General features: G+C 40.9%; 7 protein-coding genes across 11 annotated transcripts; 3 read left to right on the top strand and 4 right to left on the bottom strand.

The window, feature by feature from the left end:
- Positions 1–43: 43 nt before the first annotated feature.
- On the bottom strand, positions 44–1,334 carry LOC129584047 (uncharacterized). 2 transcript variants are annotated; one of them, XM_055476138.1, is made up of 3 exons: positions 1,079–1,334; positions 883–994; positions 44–795 (listed from the first exon to the last, which is right to left on the bottom strand). In XM_055476138.1, the coding sequence occupies exons 1-3, from the start codon at positions 1,187–1,189 to the stop codon at positions 779–781; spliced, it is 240 nt and encodes a 79-aa protein (XP_055332113.1). In that variant the 5' UTR covers positions 1,190–1,334; the 3' UTR covers positions 44–778. The 2 variants fall into 2 exon arrangements, with proteins under 2 accessions (XP_055332113.1, XP_055332112.1); XM_055476137.1 differs by having other exon boundaries at positions 873–994.
- Positions 1,335–1,498: 164 nt separating this feature from the next.
- LOC129584041 (probable prefoldin subunit 4) lies at positions 1,499–2,540 on the top strand. Its single transcript, XM_055476131.1, has 3 exons — positions 1,499–1,638; positions 1,743–1,880; positions 2,119–2,540. Exons 1-3 carry the CDS (start codon positions 1,618–1,620, stop codon positions 2,401–2,403), a joined length of 444 nt encoding a protein of 147 aa, XP_055332106.1. The 5' UTR covers positions 1,499–1,617; the 3' UTR covers positions 2,404–2,540.
- LOC129584042 (cytochrome c oxidase assembly protein COX20, mitochondrial-like) lies at positions 2,422–2,956 on the top strand. Its single transcript, XM_055476132.1, has one exon. It carries the CDS (start codon positions 2,422–2,424, stop codon positions 2,815–2,817), a length of 396 nt encoding a protein of 131 aa, XP_055332107.1. The 3' UTR covers positions 2,818–2,956.
- A 666-nt stretch (positions 2,957–3,622) lies between these two features.
- LOC129584027 (cardioacceleratory peptide receptor-like) lies at positions 3,623–12,712 on the bottom strand. 4 transcript variants are annotated; one of them, XM_055476111.1, is made up of 8 exons: positions 12,531–12,712; positions 11,194–11,725; positions 7,234–7,366; positions 6,983–7,086; positions 6,698–6,791; positions 5,457–5,804; positions 4,487–4,594; positions 3,623–4,221 (listed from the first exon to the last, which is right to left on the bottom strand). In XM_055476111.1, the coding sequence occupies exons 2-8, from the start codon at positions 11,368–11,370 to the stop codon at positions 3,794–3,796; spliced, it is 1,392 nt and encodes a 463-aa protein (XP_055332086.1). In that variant the 5' UTR covers positions 11,371–11,725; positions 12,531–12,712; the 3' UTR covers positions 3,623–3,793. The 4 variants fall into 4 exon arrangements, with proteins under 4 accessions (XP_055332086.1, XP_055332087.1, XP_055332088.1 ...); XM_055476112.1 differs by lacking the exon at positions 12,531–12,712 and adding an exon at positions 12,198–12,439; XM_055476113.1 differs by lacking the exon at positions 12,531–12,712 and adding an exon at positions 12,039–12,165.
- A 580-nt stretch (positions 12,713–13,292) lies between these two features.
- LOC129584086 (uncharacterized) lies at positions 13,293–16,742 on the bottom strand. Its single transcript, XM_055476191.1, has 6 exons — positions 16,367–16,742; positions 15,796–15,992; positions 15,602–15,637; positions 15,398–15,483; positions 14,490–15,034; positions 13,293–13,970 (listed from the first exon to the last, which is right to left on the bottom strand). Exons 1-6 carry the CDS (start codon positions 16,740–16,742, stop codon positions 13,783–13,785), a joined length of 1,428 nt encoding a protein of 475 aa, XP_055332166.1. The 3' UTR covers positions 13,293–13,782.
- A 4,256-nt stretch (positions 16,743–20,998) lies between these two features.
- Positions 20,999–23,406, top strand: LOC129583853 (dnaJ homolog subfamily C member 22-like). Its single transcript, XM_055475848.1, has 3 exons — positions 20,999–21,699; positions 22,221–22,684; positions 22,888–23,406. The coding sequence occupies exons 1-3, from the start codon at positions 21,315–21,317 to the stop codon at positions 23,107–23,109; spliced, it is 1,071 nt and encodes a 356-aa protein (XP_055331823.1). The 5' UTR covers positions 20,999–21,314; the 3' UTR covers positions 23,110–23,406.
- A 31-nt stretch (positions 23,407–23,437) lies between these two features.
- Positions 23,438–25,721, bottom strand: LOC129583854 (craniofacial development protein 1-like). Its single transcript, XM_055475849.1, has 5 exons — positions 25,493–25,721; positions 25,075–25,192; positions 24,508–24,816; positions 23,951–24,035; positions 23,438–23,846 (listed from the first exon to the last, which is right to left on the bottom strand). The coding sequence occupies exons 1-5, from the start codon at positions 25,581–25,583 to the stop codon at positions 23,661–23,663; spliced, it is 789 nt and encodes a 262-aa protein (XP_055331824.1). The 5' UTR covers positions 25,584–25,721; the 3' UTR covers positions 23,438–23,660.
- Positions 25,722–25,966: the final 245 nt, after the last annotated feature.

A 25,966-nucleotide genomic window follows, 5' to 3' on the forward strand; every position in this document is an offset into this window, starting at 1 on the left:
ACGCCCCGAAGCAGCACTTATTTTACTGACATATTATTTGGCCCACATCAAAAATACCACTTCTTACACAGGAATAACGGATTAAAGGCAGGACTATTCTGGCTAGATTAATGAAGCAGTGGATATCATTTGTCAATGAGTTTTAATAGAAGTATTCAAATCTGGAAAGAACTGGAAACACCGGTAGACATCAGTCACATCATTATCAAAACAAAAGGGAAGACGCCATAGAAGCAAACGATTTTCAAACGCTTTCATCTAGTTCTGTAGAATCCCATCCAGCATTATTGCACGCAGGATTATTATTAATTAGTCCTACAAAATTCTTGTTTGATGAATTATGAACTTCCCAGTGCGCAACTTTCCTTCACGGGATCCAACATTTTCAGGTTATCGACATCGACAGGTCGTGTCCCACCCGTTTTCAGTATGCGAATTTATTCGAAGGATGGAATTATCCTGGTCGACTGGCAATAAGTAACAATCCAAATGCCACTGTTCAGTGTTTAGTATCCACATTGTGATCCACTTCGCGCTTCGTTGTTCCGGAATCAACTATCTTTCTCTGCCCCTTTGCTTAAAATGGCCATCCCGCGTCGTATTAAATTATTTACAGCATCATCCACATTTAGTGCATGAAGATCCGTTTGCTTATTGAAATTCAGCATTCCCTCGGGACTCTGCAGGTCTTTTGTGGCAAACTTTGATGCATGCGTGCTGAACTCAGTAAGTTCAGTCAGAAAGTTTTGCATGGACACACGGTGTGCGTCGGATGCTCTCAGTTTAAGCGTGGCCCTGCATTGAAAATATAAACCTTTCTGTAAAAAACGCCAAAGAAATTTACTGCAGTATAAACTAGTACTACAACTTACTCGAACTGACCGCGCAGCTCACCGAGACGAGCGGATAACGCAGCGCATCGAGAGAATCCATCTTCGAAGCCTTTCTGCAGGCTAACATCTTTACTCTCGGTAACAGCATTCCTGAAACCTTCCTGAAGAAGATTTCCAGCTTAGTTAATTCTAAATACTGCAAAAAAATTCTGTCATGGACAAAAGAATATTAATGGGAAGCGTACCTTCCAGATTCCTTCGTTTATTTTGCGATATTCGGAGTCTCCTGGAAGCTCAACATCTTCTTCCAACCAATCGTCGGTGGACTCACTGGCCTGAGCGCCGCTCGACATCATGTGCTTATCTCCCTGGGTTATTAAAATTTACGGTTACTCACAGTCGGGAAATTTTCCAAGATCCTGCGGTGAGCCTGAAGATGGAGATCTAAAACAACTGATATAATACGAAGTCTCCCATAAACTTTTGCTTGGTTAAATAAAATTTTTTTGCTCGCACTCACTTCTCAAATCCAACCGGAAGTCCGTGTTTCCCCGCCTTCAATTTCGCGAGTGTCCAATCGTGTTGACGCTGTCGGCTGTCCTTTTGTAGCCTCAACCTCCTCAGGCAGGCAGTGGGCTTTTTATAAGAGTTTTTAAAACGAAAAAATTTTGTTGGCATGGTTTTATTTTGAAAAAGCTGTTTTGTGCTGTTTAGATTTCAGTTTTGTCTGATTTCAGCTTTTTTTGAGTCCATTGGGATGATTCAGGTGGAATAGTAAAGAAAGATGTCCGGTATTCCCAAATCTGTGAGTACTTAACTTGCCACGATTTCATATTAAGTGTTAGTTTGCTGTTCACAATCACCTCTTGCATAGTTGCCAGCGTTCATCGAGGTTCACGGTCTTTGCAGATTACCGGGGAGCTAGAAGGAGTCACAAAACGTGCTGAAGGCATTGCCATTTCGAAGGATACACATTTACAGATTGCACGGTTTTCCTTTGTCCACACACTGTATCAAGAACAGACTATCCTTGCTAACGCAGCTAAGGTACTACGAAGTTTTCTCAAAGTCCTTGGGCGGCGACTCTACTTTCACAGTCAGTCGGAATTTGGCAAAACAGACAGCATGGATTTTTTGGTTTTTAGCTTTAACTGACGTTGACTTTTAATATTCGAAATTTGGTAGAAGGAAGAATCAGTATAGAAAATGATAGGAAATTTTCGCCACCGACGATCTTGATTTTTGCTGTACAGTATTAATGTTATGTTATCCGTCTTGATCACAGAAAGAACTTCAGACCATCAACGACGCCGAAGACGAGCTAATCCTGGTGGACGACGAAGCGCTGGTGCCGTGCCAAGTCGACGCGCCATCCGTCTTCGAGAAACTTAAACCCGAAGCGGAGGCTTTCTTGGCCGACGAAAAAACCCGCATTCAGGCGGAACTGGATGAGTACGAATCCAAAGCAGCGGATTACCTCAAAGAACTGAATCAGTTGCGGATCGATCTATACGGGAAGCTGGGTAATTTGATCCAGCTGGAAACAACCGGCACAGAGGACGACGACTAATTGTGAGCCTCATCTACCATGGCCGCGCCCAGCGATCTCGATATGGAGCAGGCCATTCTGGATTCCGAAGAACGGCAGGAGAAAGAGCGGCTGAAGAATTCGAATTTTATCCAACGAAATCTACTGAGTATACCGTGTTTTCGTGAGTCGTTCATGTACGGCATGCTGAGCGGATTGGGCGCTGGACTGGGCACATTTATGCTGACCAGTCGGGTGCGGCGCGCCTGTGATGTGGCGGTGGGATCGTATGCGGCGGTGACGTTCTGCTGGTGGATCTACTGTCGGTATGAGCGAGCGCGGTTGCATCAGGAGCTGCAGAAAGTGCAGTATATGGTGTTTGATGATGCATCGCCACCGGCAGTCGAATCCGGTATTATTGTCCAGCCCAAAGGTCGATCCCGCGCTGCTTCTTGATTTTGTCTGTTTTTGCGAATTCTGTTTGACTTTATTAACTGTTTTATATAAAAATTTAAGCACGTTGTTGAATTGCTGTGAGTGAATCATGCCTCTCCGCGTTGGCTGGTTGATGTCTGATAAACCTGATTTTACGGGCAAGGTACTGTAGATAGATATGTGTAACACTCAGTCAATCACTACCTAACGCTATTTGACAATTTTCAGTTAGGTTTCCCTCTAGCGTATAATTTGAACACACGTCTTTACCAGGTATGTACTTTGCTGATTCTTCTTTACCAGGCATTCGTTCGGTTTAGGTGCCTACTTCGTTGCATGATCACCAGAAGTCTCTTATTATTAACTAACGGAGACAAAAATGTGTAAGTACTAAGCAAATGCCACAGAAAACTAGCAGCTTTTATTCGTAAATTTTTCGATAAATTACAGTTACTTACGATGTATGGAGAAATGAAACAATTTCCCCAACATCAGAAAAACTGTTGCTGGTCAAAGTCATCACACAACAGAAATGCACCATTTCTGCTAAGCGATGGGGTTTTATGTTACGTCGTATCATTACTGCTAGAATCGCAGATGCAATCGCCTTATGAAAAACATTACCAAAAATAAAAATGAGGAGGGCACAAGTATGGAATTAAGGATTCTCGAATACGTGACATTGCTTGGCGTGGCATAAGTTGCCATCTACTATAATTAAGCCTTTTAAAGTAAAATATCACATAACTATTAACTAACCATAAAAAAAAGATTGCTTTACGGTGTCGCACTTACGCAGCACACTTATGATCGTTGGACTAATTTGAACAAACTATCAACCAGCGCTAATCAAAACATCAAAATAACGGGAATTTCTTTGGTCAACGCGACAGTCTACCAAAAAAAACGAACAAATTTGTTACATGCGCATCAAAAATTTAACGATGGCAAGACATAAACGTGTGTGGTGTGCAATCATAACAGAGATCAAGAAAGGTCAAACTAAGGCTCCCCTGGAGCCTTTCATTGTTAAGCCGTTAACGTGACTATACGCGGCCAACGCGTTCCCGTTACTGGAACCTTCGTCACCCAAAGAATTTGAGTTTCGCGAATTGTTCGGCACAGCCAGACAGTTGTCCGTCCATCCGTTGTCGACCGTGCGACCGAATGTCTTGCGCGAGAAGCGCAGCTGTGTTGTCGATGTCGGCTTCCTGCCGCGTTGCCGCAACGTCCGGTGGATACGGCGCAGTCCGCGAACGATTTCCCGGCGCAGATAAATACACGAAATGACCGGGTTGGCAACGGAGTTTAATGGAGCGAGCGACTGCATTAGTGTGGAGACGGCAATTTTCGTCTGCGGATTGGCAAATTCCACATGCTCGTACACATCCAAAAGGTCATAGATGCAATAAGGACTCCAGCATGCTGACAAAAAATGACTGTTTTTAAGCGCTTAACACACAATTTTCCACCGATCCAGGAAGTGGATTGTTTAGTTTATTTAATTAGTGTCAGATCTATCTAGATCAAATTACACTTGTTGAAAAACAAGTCGAAGTGTCAATGAGTGTGCACGCACGTACAACTTATGATTGGTGGCTACTTTATGCCAGAAGGAGCGGATTATGCAAATACACATTTGGAATTCTTTTTGGAAATTTGCGCTTGTTTTAAAAGGAGGCATGCTTACCGATAAAAACCGTTACAATGACAAGGGCCATTTTTGTTGTTTTTATTTTAGCTCTGGGAATGAGCCCTTTGGCAAACTCGGATCTCGAAGATGCAATGGATGGGATGCCTGCAAAAAATGCATCCGGTGATGACTTTCCATACTGTGTATCTATCCATAGATATCTATAATTATACTGTATCCACAGATACACTTCTGTAAGTATTGTATAAGTACTCCGGTACACATGTCCCGAGTAAAACAGTTTGTAAAAAAAACGTTAGCTAAACGTTAGTTAAATGCCAAAATTCGAACTTGTGTACATATTTTTATATTCGTTATTCATCGCGTGTGCATCCAAATTTTGTTAGCCTCTACTAAGTTTGTTTGTTCGTAGTGCAACGATAGGTTATAGAACGCGTTTAAGTATTTCTAGAAGTTAAATGCTTAAATACATTGCCCGAGTAAAACAACTTGCAAAAAAAACGTCAACTTAACGTTAGGAAACGGCTAAAATTGACACACATCCGTTCACCTAGCGGTACTTACATGTAAAACTAACGTTTTTCCTACAAGCTATTTTACCCGGGTTGGTTGGTACCGACAATTAAGTGCTGTGTAATTCTGCTGTAACATAGTCTGGTAACATTACTGAACTCATATTTAAATTAAGTACATGCAAATTAATTATCAGTGCAGGATAAGATGCACGTAATTAAATATAAAGTTCTTGGAACGACAAAGTTTTACGCAATATTATTCTTGTACAATTGCTTGCGTACAAAAATTTTGAGCTTTGCGTGCCCGAGTAAAACAGTTTAAAAATACAATAAACGTTAGTTAAAGGCCAAAATTCGAACAGTGTTCGAATTTTGGCCTTTAATCATTTAGCCAACGTATTTTACAAACTGTTTTACTCGTGAGCTTAATTTTGTACATATTGCACGCTGATTTTGAAAGGGCATGGCGCAGTTTTATCCTAGATCTGTACCTGCAGCTAGGCGTTTGCTTCTGTAGAGAACACTCCCAACCAGATCCTGCGCCTCGAAGCTGTCTTGCCGGCTGAGGTTCATTGCTTCCTCAAACTCCAGATTGCGTCCGCGGACATATATTGTGCGTAGCACAATGGCAAAGCAAGCGATGATTATAATCACCGGGATAATGAAAAGTATTAGGGAAACCAGGGTGAAATAGAGTTGCCAGTATGTCTGTGACGGAAACGATATCCAACACTGCAGGTATCCATCGATTCGGTCCTGCTCGTATAGAAACAGCATGGGAATGGAGAATAGAAAACTGAAGAACCATGCTGATCCAATAAGAAACCGGCTACGGCGCACTACCAATAAATCATATTCGTCAATTTTTATATCACCATCGATCAAGATTTCTATATACAGCTGTTGAATAAAATGAATGGTTAACTCCTTTTTAACGACTACACAGTATTTACAAATACTATCAATACCGTATACGTTGGTATTTAAAATTAGGTGCGGTATACAATTGCGTGCCATACGTGCTTCGCCGTTTCTTTAATTCCAAAAACAGTTTTACCTTATTTCATACAGTCATATAAAGACTGGCAGTATTTACGTAAATTTAACGACCATGTTTAATTAATTTTACAAGCGGTGCTACTAAAACAAACTCAAATAAAAAGACAAAGACGATGTGTCAACAGAAAACGTGTACGACATCTGATCTGCGCACGATTACATAAGAGTACTTAAATTTAATCTCTGTAATGGAAACTTAATATCTTTCCTTGCAGACGAAAAATTACGACTACTCGAGCGCCGTATTTTACAAAGTTTTCAGGGTAAAGTTGTTGAAGAATTTCGTCACCGGGAATATAAGTCTTTCGCATTCGCCCACGCAGTGCACCACATTTTTTCGTACGTATTAACAACAGTTCATTTCATAGTATGTATTATACGTTCATTATATAAAGTCTCATACTTAAGCCTACACGCAATTACAATAATTATTTCATTCGGGTACGAGGAAATTCCATGCTGTATATGTACACACTTCACAGTTCACACACATCACATATTTAATTAAGTAAAATCTGCGTAGCATAATAAAAATGTCATTGTGGTAAGTACTACGAATATCTTAAGCCCGAAAGCTTAAGACGTATTCAAAGAAATATAATTCTGTGATAGCGAGGCTTGTGTACCATTTTGCACCCTAATTAACTTTTAATTGAATTTAGTGCGATATTACCTGCGCTGGTGAATGTCAGTGGATTAGCGATGGCGTCATAGCGGTCAATTGACAATGCGACTAGGACGTAGTTTGAGGCAAAAGTAACCACAACCTGTGCACAACCATTCCAAATTGAAACAGTCCTGTTATGGCAGCATTATCAGTTATCGTTATGGGAGTATGACTTATCGTTTCAGACTGACGAAAATAAATCAAATTTAAAGCTAAAGAAAATCGAGGCTTAGAGCTTTTAATGTTATAATACCGAGCACTCGTTCACAATCAATAATTACCATTACCTACTTGTGCATAGCGTATCGCCTTGCATCCCACATTGCCGGCATACCATTCATAGGTCATTTGCCAAACGATGTCAGTTGGTATAGATATCAAACCCACAAGTAAATCTAAAAAACGTTCAATTTTAAATGACTGGGCTGGAAACCACAATTGACTTATTGATATTATAGCAGAATTCTTGATCTGACCCGTTCCGGTTCCGGGAAGGTTGGGTAAAAAAATCAGTGCAATTAGGAATGCCAATAATTACTTACCTGCCAGCGCTAAATGCAGAACCCAGAATCCCATTCGCGTCCTGGTTTTGGAAATCCCTAGGGCGGCAAATACTAGGAAGTTGAAGCTGATAACCAGAAAGGCCAAGATGAACATGAAGGTCAACTGCTCCGTCTAAAAGATCAACAAAAAATCTTAGTTTACTGTATTTTGTCGTGGTGTTTTGAGCACGAATATTATGCTTTTAGTTTGAATTTCTTGCTAAAATTAGCGATAAAAACCAAAAATAATATTAAAATTTGGTAGTGCCTGTAACTGTCTGTGTCACACGGTTACATCATAGAGATACTGTGTATTTCAAGTACAATTAGCGAAATTGCTGCTGTGTTGTGCTGTATGCTGGACCTTATACAAATTTGGGGCGCGGTAAAGCTATGTTGTTAAAATATGCTGTAAAAAGCGTAATTCTTAATAAATACTTAATTTGAAAACTGAACCGTTTCACAGTTTACAAATACTGGACTTTCTTCACTAGTTTTAACTATGACTAACCCGTTAAAACAATTTACAAATTCGTAAAATAATTTTAATGGACTGAGCAGGGCGTTGGCTGATTCTGTTTGTCTAGAAGCACTCAGACATTTAATTCGACTACGCCGGCTGCACAAACACACATATTTACAGCGCAGTTGTGTGCCCGAACAGGAAGTAGTCCATCTAATTTTTGCATGGTTTCGTCGTGTCTGCACGGGTAGAAGGTTTTTGTGCCCAGCCATAATTACCACAACACGTGAACAACATCATTAATTTACAATAAGCCCAGTGTTGTTGAGAGGCTTTTTTTATCACGTATTCCCTAGTGGTATGTGTGGTATTTTCACAAAATGCTCGGTTGGACTCTTTTATCGCAGTGTGGCAAAACGCGACCTTTTATACATTCGCTGATGCATATATATAAACAACAACCGCAATCAGTGCAGTACAGTGTTGGGCGGCATTGTAAACCCTTGAGGATTGTCGCAAAAGAGATCAAATGATTACGTTAATGATTGTTTCATGTATCTGGACAAGACGTTTTTTATCCATGTACAATGTCAGTGTGCTTACGTCGGTGGCCATATGTTTCCTGTACGTCGCAGTGGAGGCAGAAAGCCATTCGCTCCACTGGTCGCATTGACCGCGTATGTAACTATGTGTGCGTTAAGTTTCCCTGCTCTTTTCCGGGGCCAAATCGGAAAATGTGTTCTGGTTCGCTAACACTAATCCTTCCTACTCATTCGCGCATCACTGCTTTTCATTACACAAATCACTCCAAAATGATCCCTTAACGGGCGCGCTCACCGTTATGGATTGGGTCCTTTAACGCCATTAATTAATTAAAGAATTCCCTGAACACGTCTGGCAGATTATCGATTCCTGCGCTCATAATACCTCCTTGCATTATCATGGCAAAACTACATAGAATTATTTTAAATTTTATAATGCACGCAGCCTATTATGCAGCATGCGTAAAAATCTACCATCATCCGCTTTCATATGCATTATAGCATAAGTAAATCGGTAATTCCCACCATTATTTGTCGATAAATAAAATGTTTATGAATGCGTTCATAGTGTGTTTTAGGCGTGTCGCTTGCGTAATCTCATTCAATCACAATAATTTTTTAATACCAGGCCTTGGTTAATATTGTCAGCCATTGAAAACACCCGGTCAATCGTAAATTTGATAAAAGAGAAAGGTGGAAATCTTCACCTACTAAAAACACCCGGTCATTCGTAAATTTAATAAAACTGGAAGGTGAAAGGAGATTCACTAGTGTAACAAACATCAAACGTAGCATCCACACCTTTTTCATTTGTATTTGCACCTCTTGCTGGAAAAAAAAAAGAGAGCACTTCCAGAGTAACTCCCAGCTTACACAGCTCACAATAACATGCGGCATGCAACGAAAGCAAAAAAAGGCTGAAAAACTTTCTTTCGATTTCTATGGAATAGCTGGGTTGTTTGAGTAAGAGTACACAAGCATTAACTTTATCTATTACTCAATACACGTATATCGATCCTATACACATGTGGATACGGTGTTCGGGATGCTGTAAACCCAGTCGGGGCCGTTCTGACTGTGCAGTGAATTTTGTAAACGTCCAATAAATTAATACTCTACCCTCCGTGACAGTGGAAGCCCAACAGTTGCTGGACAAAAATCACGCAAGTATTAAATTTGCTTTTAATGCAGCTTCAGAGCTGGTATTGGACAACATAATGTCTAAGTGGCTATTTCACGAGGATCGTTTCCGGCTGCACAGCCTCGCGATGTGCACGCAAAACCAACAACTACGTCTTCAGGCTATTTTTAAATCAAATTTCTTGGCTAATTACGCATGGATTTCGCCTGTAAATTTTCTGCAGGTTCGAAGAATTAGGTATTAAGCATAATGTTAACATTTTAATTCAATAAACCTGCGTTGAGTCTTACTGAAAAAGACGCACAGCATACATAAATTAATTATCTAGAATTAATGATTTTGTACACAGGCTAACGGCATTCTGGAAGTTCATGGGATGTACTCCGTGTAATTAGCTGCATTAGCAAGTGACACCACATTAAGATATCCAGGGATGATAATTTAACGTAATTTATTTTTCTGGGTAGAACACCCCCATCCCACTTAAATTTGTATAAAGGTAAAATTTGATGCACAGCAAACAGCATTGTATATGCGCTTCAAGCGACATATGCGTAATAGTTTCAACTTACAATAGAGGATTTTTTGCATTTATTCCATGTGTTCTAGCTTTTGACACTCTTACAGTTGTTAGATGGAATCGCCGGAGTTTTTTGCAGCCTAAGGTAAATAAGTGCATCGCCCAGTTGTGCGCTACACAGGAAGCAAAAATCATAACAGGATGCGCAAAGGAAGACTACATGACATTTGGCCAACATGTACACATATATGCCGGCTCACGTTCCACAATTTGTACTGCGTAACCGCCCGCCAGAAATGTGATCCTGTGTAAGTAAACTGTCTTCCGGTGGAAAATGTAGCCATTTAACTCACAATCAACTATAAGCCCATAAATAACACTATGACAGCAATCCGAGGCGTCCGCGACGCCGGTGACAAATAAGATGCACTTTCCCTGTATCGGATATTTTCATGACAACACTGCCAACGAAAAGCGACGCTTTTGCAGATAACCTATACACCTGTTGTGTCACCGTGGCATCCAGACAAGGGAAGCCGGCGGATGACGCGATACACAATACATAATTATTATACATTGCATTGCATTATATTGTGAGGTTAAAATAATATGTAATATTATACGTTATGACCACGAAAAAATTCGGAATAAAAATAATACCGATTTTGGACCGGCCCCCCTGGAAAAGCCTGAGGTTCCGCTTGTGCTACTCCAGCAGTGAAAAAAAGAGTATCGAATATATCGACGGATAAAATTAAACAGGCAAGAAGTGGTCTAACGTGCCCGGCATTTGAAGAAGGCGCTTTCCGTTTGGTTTCCGTGTTAAGTAAACAAACGTAATTAACCTATCGCGCCGGACTGACACGGCATTAAATATCGATGCTGCAATTTTACGCCAGTATTATTATTGATTGCTTTATACATTCAACGATGATTAGCGTAACACGTCTACGGGAAACGTCTGCGTCATTTCCAACCACCAAGCTTTCAGAGCATTAATTCAAATCCTTGTATCCCTACCTTATATTTTACATATTAAACCATTTTTTGATATTATGTTATTTAAAGGTTCATTTTTCGATCAAATATTGCGAAGATGGGCAGAATCTGATGCTTGGCTCTCTTGTGGTTGTCAAAGAAGACCAGCAATTAAAAATAATTCTTGTTGACTCTTGAACTCTAAGGTCACACAAGGGCTCTCGACTACAGTGCTGCAGCAACATGCATGCCGCTTGTAAAGTGTTTATCAGCGGCACTTGATAACATTGTCCTGGCGTTGTTGGCAACACAGTACCTCATAATAATAGAAGCGCTTATTGGCGTCACTGTCGTTGTGCATGGCGGCGTGGTACAGGGACGCATTGGACAGCATTTGCAGGGACGGAACAGTGGTTCCGTTTATGATTAGTGCATTGTCCGACCGGAAATGGGACGTTGTCGAGGGAAAAAATATAAGAGCCGTCGTATTCATATTGCACTGGTGAAGAGCGGAGTGTTGGGGCGGTTTTTTATTCCGGTCTTCCAACTAAGCCGGCCGGAAACTCATACTTTCCATGCAGCTAACATCCTGCACAATGGACGGCGAAATACGTACGTGGACTAATCCATGATCGTGGGACAAACAGTTTAACACACACTGCTATTGGCGTCCAATTGATTGGTTTCCGGTGCGTTGGTAAGTATGATCTTTCGCCGGCAATTATTTTTATCCAAAATATCGAAAATTACTCGGACGCTGTTTATGCTGAAAGGAATGCCCACACGACCTTTTATGCAAATGGCATCGTGCTGGGAACCGATGAATGCTGATCATATTTTATGACCACCTGCAAGAAAAACAGTCGCACTGAACAGATCGTATTACTTCTAAACGCAGCATGGTTCCTGATAGTTTAGTTTCGCGGAATTAAAATCCTACAGGCAAGGTAGGAATTAAGGTCAATTATGGATCTAACTTCTTTGAACACTTTAATTGCGCGTAACCCACAGCTAAAAATCAAAAGCGGCAAATAGAAACCTTATACGATTAAAGCATTGCATGCATAAAGTACGCATCCCGACAGTGTAGGCCGGTATCTTGGACTTATACAGCACGTGCGTAAAACAAATTAAAGTGCTAGCAAATTGTAGGTTACTAACATTAAGATACTGCACTAGTGAACGACCGACCGATAAGCGCAGAACCTTTTAATTAACTGTCTGAAATCGCAATTATATTACTGCTGAATTAAACACGAAAACGGATTCTTCCCGAATCAACTGCTATTCTTTCAGCAATCAATGTCAAGACATATTTACAGAGGATTGCACAGCTGTTTACAGTCGATAAAGACCGAGGCGAAGATTGATGAACGACAGTTTATCGGGCAACATAAACATCCATATTCCCGGTTTCTAAACCGACCAACAAGCACTATTAATAATCGCTAAGAATTCCTCAGAAAGACACACCGCATTTTATTTCGACAGCGTGTGATCGGCGGGACAACATGTCGCGAAAAAAAACACAACTGTAATTACCATTTACCAACATAATCCGACTGTGCAGCGCTATTTGGCACGTAAATGACAAGCAATAAAGTTCACCGCGATACATTATCATATATACCAGCGCGCGTTCGATTACCGTACCATTTGATGTAATCCGCGCCGTATGTCGTCATGTCCACGGGTTATTTCTCCAAGGAGTAATTAACAGAATCAATTTCATAAACAAGAAGGATAAACTCAGCAAAACGAATATGTATTGAACGGAGGGATTCGCAGCCGCAACAGCACACTGTGTAATGGTGTGTAAGCGGCACGGATTGCTGTTTTTGTACGACTGCCGGCGTCATGAATGTGCAAGTGTGCAGTGTGCGTGGCGGGAAGAAGTTAACCCGCGCCGGTGAATGGTGCGATATTATTCGTGTGTATTGTGTACGGTATGGAAATCGGATCGGCTGGACTGGAGGTGGGCGCCGGGCGTATGATTGGGTGTCCCGCCTAACCGCCGTTGAACATCACCCCCACCAAATTGACATCACAATCACTAAAAGGGATCTTCCGGGATGTCAATGTACACATGCACTATAACTGGTTATATCTGTCCACCGATCCCATTATCCGCGCTCTGACACCTGTCAGCCGTATTTTATCACTTTTTCAGGGGTTTGATGTTGTTTGCGTACAATCTGTTAATGTTATTTAATACCAGATCCCACAACGTGACAACCGATCAATGTACACTGGTACACAAAAAGAAAGTTTGCGTGTTTACAAGGGAATCATGCATTGCAGCTGTACACTGTTCTGATTCGAATCTGCATCTCTGGACTACACATTATTTAGCAAACTTTGATTGTATGCAAAAGCCACAATTATGCAACTTAACAATTCATATAAAAGCTGCAGAGTAAACCATAGGCACTTCGGCAGTATCGTTTACTACATAAAAATGACCTTTTTATATGCCGCAAATGATCACACTGAGCAGAAACGCACATATCTATATATCATTGTATCAATAACGGACACATATCATTTATGTCTCACAATTTTTGTACAACTGATTACAAAGCAGTTAAGCATAGACTGACAACAATAATATTTTCCTGTAACATCTCTTTCAACATAAAATTTCATACTTCGTTTGAGTTTGTTAACAAAGTGTTCCGTAAGTGCACCATGTCTCTCTGTACGAGTATATCTGACTTGGTACAACACTGCTGCATTGTTGCATGATGTGGCTAATAATTATATCGCTTGACGATACGGGATTTTTTCAGCCGGTGATCACGTACTCCATTAACCCGAACAGACTTCCTTCTTTTCTGGACGTATTTGTTCGGCCAGCTGATCGTGCCGGTAATACTGCGCATCTGTGCACACCTCGACTGCCGGCTCACGCATAGCGCTCATCGTCGGTTAAGTGTCGGAGGACTCGCTTCCTGGGAAAGACTGCGCAACCCGGCTTATTCCGGAAGGCGATAAACCAAACGATCATGGACAGGAGGACCACGGCAGTTAGCGTCCCCGCCACCGCAATAATAATGATTTGTACGGCTGGCATGCGTCCCGCACCGAAAGACTCTGCAAAGCAGCCAAGCACGTGGTAGGGAAATGCGAATAATTAATTCTGATTCAATGCGTTGCTGAAGCGCAAGACACATCGGTTAATTTTTCATCCGGTGGGATGCGTAATGTTTGTTAACGGGTACTGCTAATTTCTTATCGTAATATCTTATACTTGAGTAACCTTCGTGTTAAATTTGACACCCAATTTTGTTTGTGATTATTTTAAGCAAAGTCACTAGTACTTTAATTTATTATGGTATTAATTTGCTTTAGGCTTAAGTGCCGCGTATCTCTGCACAACATACGAATGTTATTTTGGAAACAACCGCAGCCAGTAGTTAAAATGATACGATTTGTAGTTTCAACAAAAAATAAAATTAATAATATGAGATAGGTAAATTCCACTGTAGAAGATATAAATGTGCACATACATATTTGTAGCACTGTAGCTTGAGGATATTGTATAGTTTTAACTATGGTTACAGCGGACATTGCATCTTCCAGGAATTGGCCGTGTTAATAATTGTTACTTACTTTGGCTTGTACCAAGTAAACGCGTTTCTTCTAGGCTCGTATTCAGCGGAATAATTGTATGTTTGCTGGGTAGAAAGGTATTATTCACGCCGATCCCGGGGTCGATTAACGCATTGACCTTTGTCGGCCTGCTTGTTTTTATGCTGTCCGGGAATGTTCGACGTGCCGGTGCCGCGGCCATTTCACTTACCGGCACAGCGGGATGCAGCGCCGGTGTTTCTTGTCGGTGACCTTGAACGCTTTTTACCGGTTCATCCCCGTAAAACTGGCTGATCTTTTCCGGCGTGTCATATTGGCCGGAGGGGATGGTTAGCGGTTTAATAAGGGGCGGAACGGGATCTGCGGATGTCGTATGGCTGTTGTTGCTGTTGCTGCTTCTGCGATCGGCAGTGTTGGCTAATTGGCTGGCGGATGTGATGTTGTTCAGTGCGGGCATAAATGCTACTCTGGGGGCACTGTCCTCACCAGAGGAGATCCTTCCGGTTGAGTCAGCGGGATGGGTAGCACCGATTCGTGTAACCTGGTGCTGTGCGTCCATGCCCATGCTGTGCACCCATTCAGAATTAAATATACATTATGTTTTTGACAGCTCACAATTGATTTGTTAGAAACTATTTTCCAAGTCTAGTAGAGCGGATGTATTCCGCTGTTTTTCCGGGCTGTTGTTCATTTGTGACAGGTAAAACATCCGTCATATACGTAGTACTAATTCCGCTTCGTTCGAAAAGCTATAGTTAACTTTCTATTTACACTTAACAGTGTTGTTAGGATGTAAACAGCCTCTCACACACGTAGCTCACAATTTTCGATATTGCTATATACCATTTTGTCAGAATAAATTTTTAGAAGCATGGTAATCATATTTATGAATTGATGTTCGTTAAATTTTAGTAAATTACTGCCCTCACCCAGTCTGAATTTGGATTACTGCTGGCTGATAGTTGCAGGAAATCCGGAAGGACTGATCGGTGCCAAGAACAAGAGTGGGATGCTCCTAAAATTGTTGGAAACCATCACATATAATCATGTTCGAAGAACTAGGCACTTCCTTAACTGAGCGCGCAGTCATGTACACATACAGGATGCGAATGCGAAATTTTCATGACGCGTACCTGTATCTGCACGATCGCCTCCATAATTGTCCCGTTCTGCGGTCAAGCAAAACAACTTGTTATTAAGTATAAAACTTTCGGTAATTACCAATATGTTGTGCTACTCTACTAATATTGATAAGTGCTACCGCAAAAATTCGTAATAATTCAACATGCAATAATGAGCCTAATAAGCAGCAGACGGCATTACATACATCATGGAATTCCACATTACAATCGGTATGGTTGATAATTAGGTAATACATCTGTTGCGCCGCTCCTATCCCCTTAACTGAGCAATGTTTCTGTGGACTTCCGGATTTTTGTACAGAAATTGTGCCCTCAAAGCTGTCACCGGTTTCCACTGTCACATTCGTTCGACCTTTCAGGCAGTCGACATTTCGAATCGCGTCTGCAAAACATAAAATTGTCACATTAAAAATTTTTACATTAACTTAATTTGTTTATCAGGATTAATCATTCTGTTGCATTAATATGCGTACGTAGACGAATTGCTTTATTAGTGCAGCACAAATTGTAACATTTGTTGCAAATGCGCAGTAGCCATAATTTACGATTATTATAATAAATAAAATTACTAGAAAAATGCGTGTATATACAACAGATAAAAGGCATTAATTCCAAATTGCACAATTCGTTATATTGTTACGCATTCCGAATAGTGAATGGGTTTCACCAATTCCATAACACATTCCTGGGACGATTGCTGCTATTGCAAAAGCTACGCTTAATCTATCTGTACTCTGTGCATGCGTGGGTACGTACACTTTTGCGTTTCTATCGAAACTGCTCGATCACGATCAAGTTTGATTTTACTGGCAAACGATGCGGAACCGGAAAGCGCATTATTTGGTGTCCCGTTGGACATATGTCTGCCGGTGCGATTGGGCAGCTGCTCCACCAGAACCAAATATTTTGTTGCCGGTCGGAGTTCCCTTAAGGTCACCTCGGTCCGGTTCGTCAGCGAGGCCCGACAATTTTTAGGCTCATTATCCCAGGAATAATCCTCACAGTATCTGACTAGGTAATCCACAGAATTTTCACTGATCGTGCTGTTTGCGGATGACAGCGGCGACCACTGCAGATAAATACTGCGCAAATCACTTTTGCAGATTTTGCGAAAGATAGCGGTTTTCCACATCGCTTGTCCTGGACAAAGTTAATCATAACTTTTTCGAAGAGCATAACGTCTTCTGACACGGTATGCTTCGGCTTGTCACATATAACAATAAAGACGTACCAAGTGTTCGGTGTCAGTAATTACAAGCTAGCTATCATAAGTATTAATACAAATTACACATTGATCAGTCGTCACGGAGCACGATTTCGGATGCATCAAACATTATTGTTGCTCCAGTTTGCGTAGAAAGCGAAGCTGTAAGAGCATAAGATCATCATGAAGATCAAGCATGCCGAGTCAATAAAATAAGTAACTAGGTATCATGCTGAAAACGCACCTGCGAAACGAAAGTTGACGTTGTCACAGCATAAAAAATAGGTTCGGCATTAAGTTTTCCTCATGTCTCAACTCTTGTGTAATCGGCACCCCACTTCAACATGCAACATGCGTAGACAACATAATGTCCACTTTTTACACCGTTCATCTACCAAAGACACCATGCACACAACTTGTGTGCATGAACAATACGACACCTGTTTTTTGTGCTACTGGTGAATGGGGCTTTATCGTCAGAAAAGGTTATGTAGTGCTGGGCCAGCTGATTAGTTATAACACGCTTAAAAAATTTATTAGGTTTATCATAAACTGCAAATATTCCAAATCAAAAGTCGCAAAAACACGCCTTTCTAATAGCCATACGAGTAACAAAATGCAAGCGCGAACAAACTTCTTAATAATTTAAAGTTTGAAAAAGACAACCAAAATGTTGAACTGGCATATGAATAAAGATTTACGTACTGAAAGAAGTAACTTGACATAAGTTAAAATTGTTTCTGGCGCCTGAATTATAATATTCTAGATATGTCTTTTAATGGGACATAAGTAGTAAATTGTAATACTGAAAAAAGATACTGTTTTGGCTTCTGAAAAGTAAGATTAAAATCATTGTAGAAACAGTTAGAAGAAAAGAAGCTCTCAAATGGTAGTGAATCAAACTGTCTACCCAAATGACAAAATCGATAAAACTGGATCCGCACACACCATTACTGGCATTTGCCAACATATGGACATCGTAACAATTGTAGTATATAAAGCAGTAGCACTGTTCTAGTTTTCATAAATTTAGTAATCTGCATAATTTTATTGGCCGGTGCTCGCAGTGATGAATATTTAAAAGAATGTTTAAAATCATACACATTTGAATTTTGGAATGACATTATATTTGTAACTAGCAAATGGAAATTAGTAGCACTACCGTGAATTTCACTCGCTAGAGGGCAAAAAATCGCGCATTCTGAATGTAATACTGATCTGTACATATGCACGCACTGACCTCCTGCAGCTGGCCGGGCTATAAATTTTTTCACGAGTGAAATGATAAGCAAGTGATGAAAAGTTACATCTCCAAAAACAAAATTCAATCTTAGCGAAACTACGTATTAAGGACTATTTAGTTAGGAAAAATTCTGAAAATTTAGGTGTTTCTTTGATTCGTTTAGGAGATAAAAGGTGAGGTCTTACCGTGTAGGCAAACCGCTCTGGGAATACAGGTGCTGCATATCCAACAAAAGCATAACAAAACGCTTCGAATATTCCATGACAGTCTGCAGTATGCACCACAGTGTGACAGCAAACGCTTTATGTCCATGTTATTTCATCCTGCAAGCTATCCAGTTAGCATAGTTCTGAACAATTATGATATTATCCATTCGAAACAAGCTTCAATGTCTGGATCATAACTGAGGAGAAAGGAATTGTTCCTTTTCCAACTGATTAATGGAAAAATTAAACCCTTCAAACGAAATTTTTGGTTCGTTTAATTTGAATTCGTGACCCGCATGTTGCAGTTAGGAGCAAATCATATTAATATAAAGGATGACTTTATCACAGATAAAGGATATAAGTCACTATAAGGAAGCTTCACGCATGTCAAACACTGAGCAAATATTAGCTAGACGGCAATATTTCCGGGTTACACATTAAGGACCACCAACGTTGTGAATAGGAGCAACAGGTAGCATAATTATAATGTATTTGTACATTTCACTTATAACTGTAAGCATGGCCACTGTACACTGCATGTGTTCAGTGACACTACGACAGGGCCCTGTTGACATGCAGTGGAAGTTGTGTGTGTGTTGTTTTCTGATTCTCAATGTCCCCATTATTGTAAGTAATGGACATTGAAAATAAAAGATTTGTTCAAACGTCTTACAACTCCACCCACAGTTGCAACAGAATAACGCTTTTTAAGCCATTCTTACGTGACTAAATACAGACTAATGCGGTCAACGTTGACTGTTGTGGCGTGCGTAAACTGTACTTAAGCTAACGTTACGTTGCCGGCTCTACTGCCCAAATGGTAGCCTTTGGCTCCAAGTGCAGATACGTATGGCTAACGATGATTGCTTGAATTATTTTTTTAATTACTGGATGTACCGGCGGAGTCGTTTAGTTCCTCGTTGTTGGATGTGAAGATCGAAGATTCAAGCTCTTCACTTCACCGTCAAAGAAGTACAGTAAATATTCCGTTGCCAATACTGTACGCCAGGAACAAGTGTTCGTATTCTTGCGCGTTTTCAGTTTACTGGTCATGTGGTCCTGGCCATTTAGTTTTATTGGTCATTCGGTCCCGGACCGAATGTAAGAGAATTTTGACTTCCATTGTACATTGTGGCGGCACGGGCGCCTACTAAAAAATCTGGGCAAAACGGATTGTATATTATAATGCATTAAAATAAATAAATCAGTACATCAGTACGAGTATTAACTCGTACGCCAGTATTAACAACCGTACATGCAATTGTGCGAATGCACTGGCTTTCAAGAAATGATTATTATGTTTACGTTAACAGTTTTCCATTTGCAGTTCTCTGATCACACAAAATACGATGTTTATGGAATATGATAGACTCTTCCAAGATATACATTATCGCATGTATGATCAACAATTGAACAATGGAACAATGATCGTGATTGTAACTGCCGAGCCCGCACCGGTGCGTCAATAGTCATATATCTGTAAATTGGCTGCTTTGTTAAAATAATCCCATGCGAACGCACGCGAGACACGTACGATCTTTGAAATCTTATTGCATGCCGTTTTGCAACTTTCACACTTTTAAAGCAGCTGGTGTAGTCTGTACGAGCAGATCATGCAACAGATCTTCAGTACTTAATGTAATGGTAATGGGAACACTGGACTGGAAAATTTAACCACCAAAGGTCATCCCTGCAAAACCGTCATAATTGCAGACTGCAGTGATAGATTATGTTATCCGTAAAGGTACTAACCATAAAGTAGCACTTATTGCTATGTACTTAAGTTTGTTTCAGGTGGGAATAATTACAAGTTTGCAGTGTAAGGATAGAATAGCTTGAACAGAAGCATAGGCATGCTTCTGATTTTGGGTGTACGGTTGCGAAATCAGCATATCAAACCAAATCTCCTGATCCGTTGAACAAAACGTTTCCGTTTCTGCTGTTGCTGAATGGGTTCACAGTGCACACAGTCACACATAGGTACAAATATTACAGTTTATTGGTTCGGTAATCTCGCTTCCCACGTTCACAGTTGAACTGCTAATTCAGATTTAATTAGAAGACCTTGTCCATCAGACCGGCGCTGAGCAGCGGCAGAATGTTAGCAAAACGTCTCACAATTAGCGGCAGTTTCCAGCTAAAAAAGTCTTTAATTATCTATAATCGGTTCCGAAAGAAACCGCCAAGAGTGTTGTTCAAGTACACTGACTACTCCAGTTCTTGAAGTTGTTACTATTTACTATACGATATTCGCAGTTGGAATCAAATGTAAAAGTAAAACAAAATAAGTCAAACTTTAACAAAGAAGTACTCTGGCAACTTTGGTACAACCATTTTACTATTTCAGTACTTATTTCTTACTTAATTTACTAATTATTCGTTTTGTTAAAGTTAATTAAATAAAAGGCCAGGTTTATTAATGCGAGCTATGATTAGAACAAACTTGCTTTACAGAAAAACCGAGAAGCTTACAACGCAACAACAAAACATTGTGCGCTCTCCGTGATCTTATACTTAATTATTATTGAAACCTTAGTACGGTTCATAACTTCATAATTTATAGTTCATACTGCTTGTGTTTGTGCTGTGTATCGTTGTACGAGACTAATAATACGAGTACAATACATACTGTAAGTACTCGTACGTCACTTCCGGCTGCAAAATATTGCAGACACTACTCTAGAGTCTAGACAGGCAAATGTAAATTTTTTTCTGCTTTTCAGCTTTTCATTAATTTGTGTTACAGGCATAATTTCTACAGATAAGTCTACTTTTACAATTTTCCCATATACAGTCGTGATTTTTAACTGTTTTACCTAATTAGTTTTATCTCCATTCACCACCACAGCATGCACAGCAGCGTGTCATCAGCGGCCGGCGGCGCTTGTCTGCTCATCAAATGGCCGCACGCCACGGCTGACGAATCTTATCAGCGCAGCATTATTGTCTTCCATCCTGCGATAAATGCGACTGCGATAAGAGCTCTTTTCCGCGTATTCCCTACGCTCTCCTAAATGTTCTCTCCTGGATGACAACGCTGCTGACTGCATCATGGCGAAATCGACAATGGTCGCATACCTTTGCTGGCTGTTTGGTGGTCTGTTGGGACTGCATCATTTCTACTTGGGTCGGGATCGTCATGCCTTCACCTGGTTCGCCACTCTCGGAGGGGTCTTTGGATTGGGATGGCTGCGCGAAGTGACACGCTTGCCAGCGTACGTGGCGGAGGCCAATCAGGGCCAGGAGTACGTGGAGAAGCGGACGATCAAAATGAATCTGACCAAGAAGCCCCCGTATAATTCCACACGGATGGCGGGGCAGCTCATTATGGGCACGCTCTTTGGCTACTTGGTTTCACTGGCCATTCCCTCCGCGGAAGAGTATCCCACGGTGCACCGCTGGTGCATACTGCTCGTTCCGTTCGCCATTGGACTGGGTAATGTTTTTGAGAAATTGTTTTCTTGGAGCGATGGTGTTTTTTATAAGGACACATCGACAGCAGTTAGGCTTTTTGAAAATTTGTTTTGTGAAACTATAAAACTAAAAAAGGAAATGCGCTGCGTTTTACAAAAAAATAGCTGTCCAAGAAACTGATAGTATGGTGGTGCAAACAAATATAAACTGTAAATTGTTGCACTATTTCTGTATGTGAGTATGATACGGCATAAATAACCGTATGGGCAGTTGTGCGTGCATTTTGCTGCTAGTTTTAATATTTGAGTTGGTTCGAAATTTCCTTGTGTATACCTTGAATTCTGCTACCCTTATTTACGGAAATAATGTATTTAAAAATGTGCTCTTGCTGTAGTTGTTTATTTGTTTTAAATTGGGGTGAATGCTGTCGTAACTTACATACAAATATTGCGTGTGCGCTTGTAAGTTGCTGCTGACAGCAGATACGAAATATATCCATAACACAGTGAAAATATCCAGCAGGTTTAATACTGTTGTTTTTAGGCGTTCATCTGGTGGGAAATATCGGCATGGAGCGAGGACGTTTGTTGTGGCCAGTTGTGGGTGCATATATAGCCTCGCTGGCCTTCCTCTTCCAGCCGAAATCCATTGCGTGGGCCGCGGTCAGTTCGGCCTTCATGTTCCATTGGAAGTCCCGCGACTGGGTGCGCCAGCCCAAACGCAAACGTCATGTGTGTATCCGCTTAGCGACACTGGGCACCGCGGCCACCGTGTACTTAGCGCTTTGGGGATCGTTCCTGTATTTCAACGCCAGCTGGACCAATCCGGATGGGACGAGGACGTCGGTGCGGGACGCAGTGGACAACTTCTTCCACAGTAAGGCGTGGTTGGATATGAAGAATTCCTTCGAGCAGCTCAGGGTCTATGTTCAGCATCATGGCTGGCAGAATGTCTTGTATCAGTTGATTGAATTTATGGATGTCAACGGAGATACACGAGCCTATCAGGTTAGTGGTTCTGGCAGAATAAGGGACTGTTATATTCATAATTTCATAGATCAGAAAACGGTATATTGCTGACCATTTTTACAGCTTTCTTGAAACATTTGCGGATTGTTGGTATGAGAAGTTTTGATAAATATTTAGATCGTGGGCTTCTTTTCCTTGTATTAGTGGAAAACTGTGAATTTAAAATGGGGTTTTACATGCAGATTCTGGAAATCCGACCGGAATCGACAATGCAGGAGGTCACAAACAAGTACCGGAAATTATCGCGCGAATGGCATCCCGATAGACACCGGGATCCAGAAAAGAAAGCCGTAGCTCAGAAACGCTTTATTGAAATAGCGCAAGCCTACGAAAAGATCTCTGCTAAACGGGCAAAAGAAGGGAAGACGGCTAAGTCAACGAAAGCTTCCCATTCCGAGCTTTAGTGCTGTGCTCCACGGCTCGTATTAGCGGTGATTTATGCTGCATGGAGAATAAGTTTAGTCTCGAACGTGATTTGTTTCTGGCACCACTGGACGGAGAAGTTTCGTAATTTGTGATAGTTTTTTGTACCCGGTATTAAGGTATAGTCAGGGTCACTACTGTAGTATTTACTGACCTCCCTGTTGTTATACGTATAAATTTGTGCTTGTTGTTATCATGTATTTTTATCTGCGCTGTGTTGAAAGGATTGTTATAGAGTTCCATTAACTTGTGGAAGAAAAGAGAATCTTCCAGTGCAACCTTTCCGTGCATTCTGCAATATTGGCGACTTTCATATGATGCCCGCGATTTTACTTTGAAAGCTAATCTTACAATTTGATTCAATATTTCACCACGTCGAAAAATCATTTTCCTGCATTCCTCCTTCATTCCTTATTACGATTCAAATAACAAAATCCTTTATCATCCAAGCAAACAAGAAAGTACCCATCAGAAAGCGAAACCCGTCGGGTTTCTGTATAATTTGGCAATATTTGCATACATTTAAACTTATTTACATAGTGGAACGTCGCGACCCACTGGACTTGACATTCTGGTCATATTCATATTCCCGAAGATTGGCTCGTTCAAGGAATTCTTTCCGGTCCAGATATCCCCCTTTGCCTTTATTGAACTGAGCTAAATCTTCGTCCAGGCCGTGGTCATTTTTATACTTTTTCCAATCCAACTGAGATTTATCCTAAAAAAATTCTAGTAAGCACTAATATACAAAAGAAATGGCACAAGAAATTTCATACCGCTGAAATTTCTTGTGCCAATGGCGTACAACACTTTTCAACTCACCAATGTGGACATTTTCTTCTTGCCGGATAACTTTGCTAATACTGATCCCAGTCCCGTCACGGGGCCACTAGGCGCCTTCGATGAGCTATAAAAATAACGAAGGAAATACAGATTTAGAAATTACAAAATTCTTCTGCAGCAGCCATACTGAGCAAGAAATAAATTATTTTCCTAAGCACGACGATCCGTATTATACTACCAACTTTGATATAAAAATAACTATGAGTATTATCAATTGTAGTCCATTTAAAATCTCTGAAAAATATTCTCGTATAGAAGTACTTGTAAGTCAAATAAAAATTTTTACTTGAAACAGATTCTTCCTTCAGATGCTAACCAATAACCATGCTATTAATGCAAAGCGCAGCTACAGTATTTTAAAAGTACTGAGTAACGGCATTTATCTCGTTGACAAAAAAGAAATACTCACATTACGGTACAGACAGGCAACAACAGTTGTGCAACACATGATAATCTGCAAAGCTGTTTACCAGCTGCACCGCTGCAGTTATGATTTTACGTTTACCAACACCCTTCAGGACCAAGTAGCAACAAACCTGGCATTCTGCGAAGGTGAAGGTGCAACGGCTGATGTCGTGGAATCCCGAGACGTAGAAGACACTCGGCCGCTGCCGTTCTTGTCGTCCACTGCCGAGCCTCTGTTCGAACTGGAGTCGTTAGGGTTAGGGCTGGGTGTGGATGATGAATATACATTGTCGGACGAAACTCCGGAAGCGGGAGCGTTAAAACTGTGGACAGTTGTGGCTGACGCGGGTTTTTTCGGCATGCAAACGAGAGTCTCGTTGCTCGTAGTCTCATCATTATCATTATTGTCCAAATCATCCCCGTATTTGCTTTTCTTCTTCCTACAAATCGACAGAACTTGCGGATGACTGCTGCGTGAAAAACATGTTGAATCTACCGCTTATCACCATCTAACTTGCGAAGATAACGAGTTCAACAGTACTTTACTGCAAGCGCTCTCGCAGTAAAATAATCAATCAAAGAAACTAAGACAGAAATCTTCCAAATTTTTCCTTTGCAGTAGTGTACGTAGTTTGTTAATAGACTCGCCAATTACGATGAGGGGAACTTATTTCGATAAGCGCCACGAGAAGACATACCCTCGACTGTTAGCTTTCACGCGAATTTTGCGCTTTCTCTTCCGTTTTCCAACATCTAAGTCAGTGTCTCCGCCGCTGCTCGGCTCCAGATCGGCTTCGCCAGATTCACTTCCTTCCTCTAAACATTGCGAAATCGTTTCACAACAACGAACCATAAGCTTTACTTCACAAATTACAGCAAATCGCCACAATACAACACTTATTATCAAATCAATAGGCGCATAATAGTCACTGTGTACGGTACGGGCCACGGCGTATGTTTATATTGACGAAATCAAAATGCAATTCATTCCTAAAACTAAAAACTTACAGTTTTTAGCGAACTATTAAGTTGATTTCAAGACTTCTTGCACGCTGAGATTAAAAACCAAACAACATCAAGATGGAAAAAGAATACACAGAAAGTACGGCTACGCACCCTCGACTTCCACATGTTCCGGTGGAACGTAATCGTCGTCGCTCTCGTCCGTGCTGTCTTCATCCGCATTGCGTCGATACTGCAAAGCCATTATCGAAATGGCTAATGTAATAATAAATAATTCATGAAGAGTCCAAAAGTAAACAAAGACCACTTACAAAAAAACTGTAATATGTAAACTGTGACTTGAAATGCCGTCAACTACGTAAGTAAAAACACTTGCTCAGGTTTGTTTTGGGTTCGCAAAATGAACTCGATATGTTATTAGAGTAGAGCATATCGACTAGAGATTTGGTGCACAGTTCGGTACAAAACTCAGTAGTACGTCGGTGTGCAGTGCTACTCATGATACTGCCGGCTGTTCATAGCGAGTATTAGCGACTGACCACCAGAGCTGATAGGGCTGCTATCGAGCCGTTCGGTTTGCGACTGGCCGGGTTGGTCATGCTGAAATTGTCCGACCAACAGGCTTAG

Source organism: Paramacrobiotus metropolitanus, unplaced genomic scaffold (genome assembly GCF_019649055.1).
Source record: "Paramacrobiotus metropolitanus isolate TYO unplaced genomic scaffold, Prichtersi_v1.0 Parri_scaffold0000012, whole genome shotgun sequence".
Lineage (NCBI taxonomy): Eukaryota > Metazoa > Tardigrada > Eutardigrada > Parachela > Macrobiotidae > Paramacrobiotus > Paramacrobiotus metropolitanus.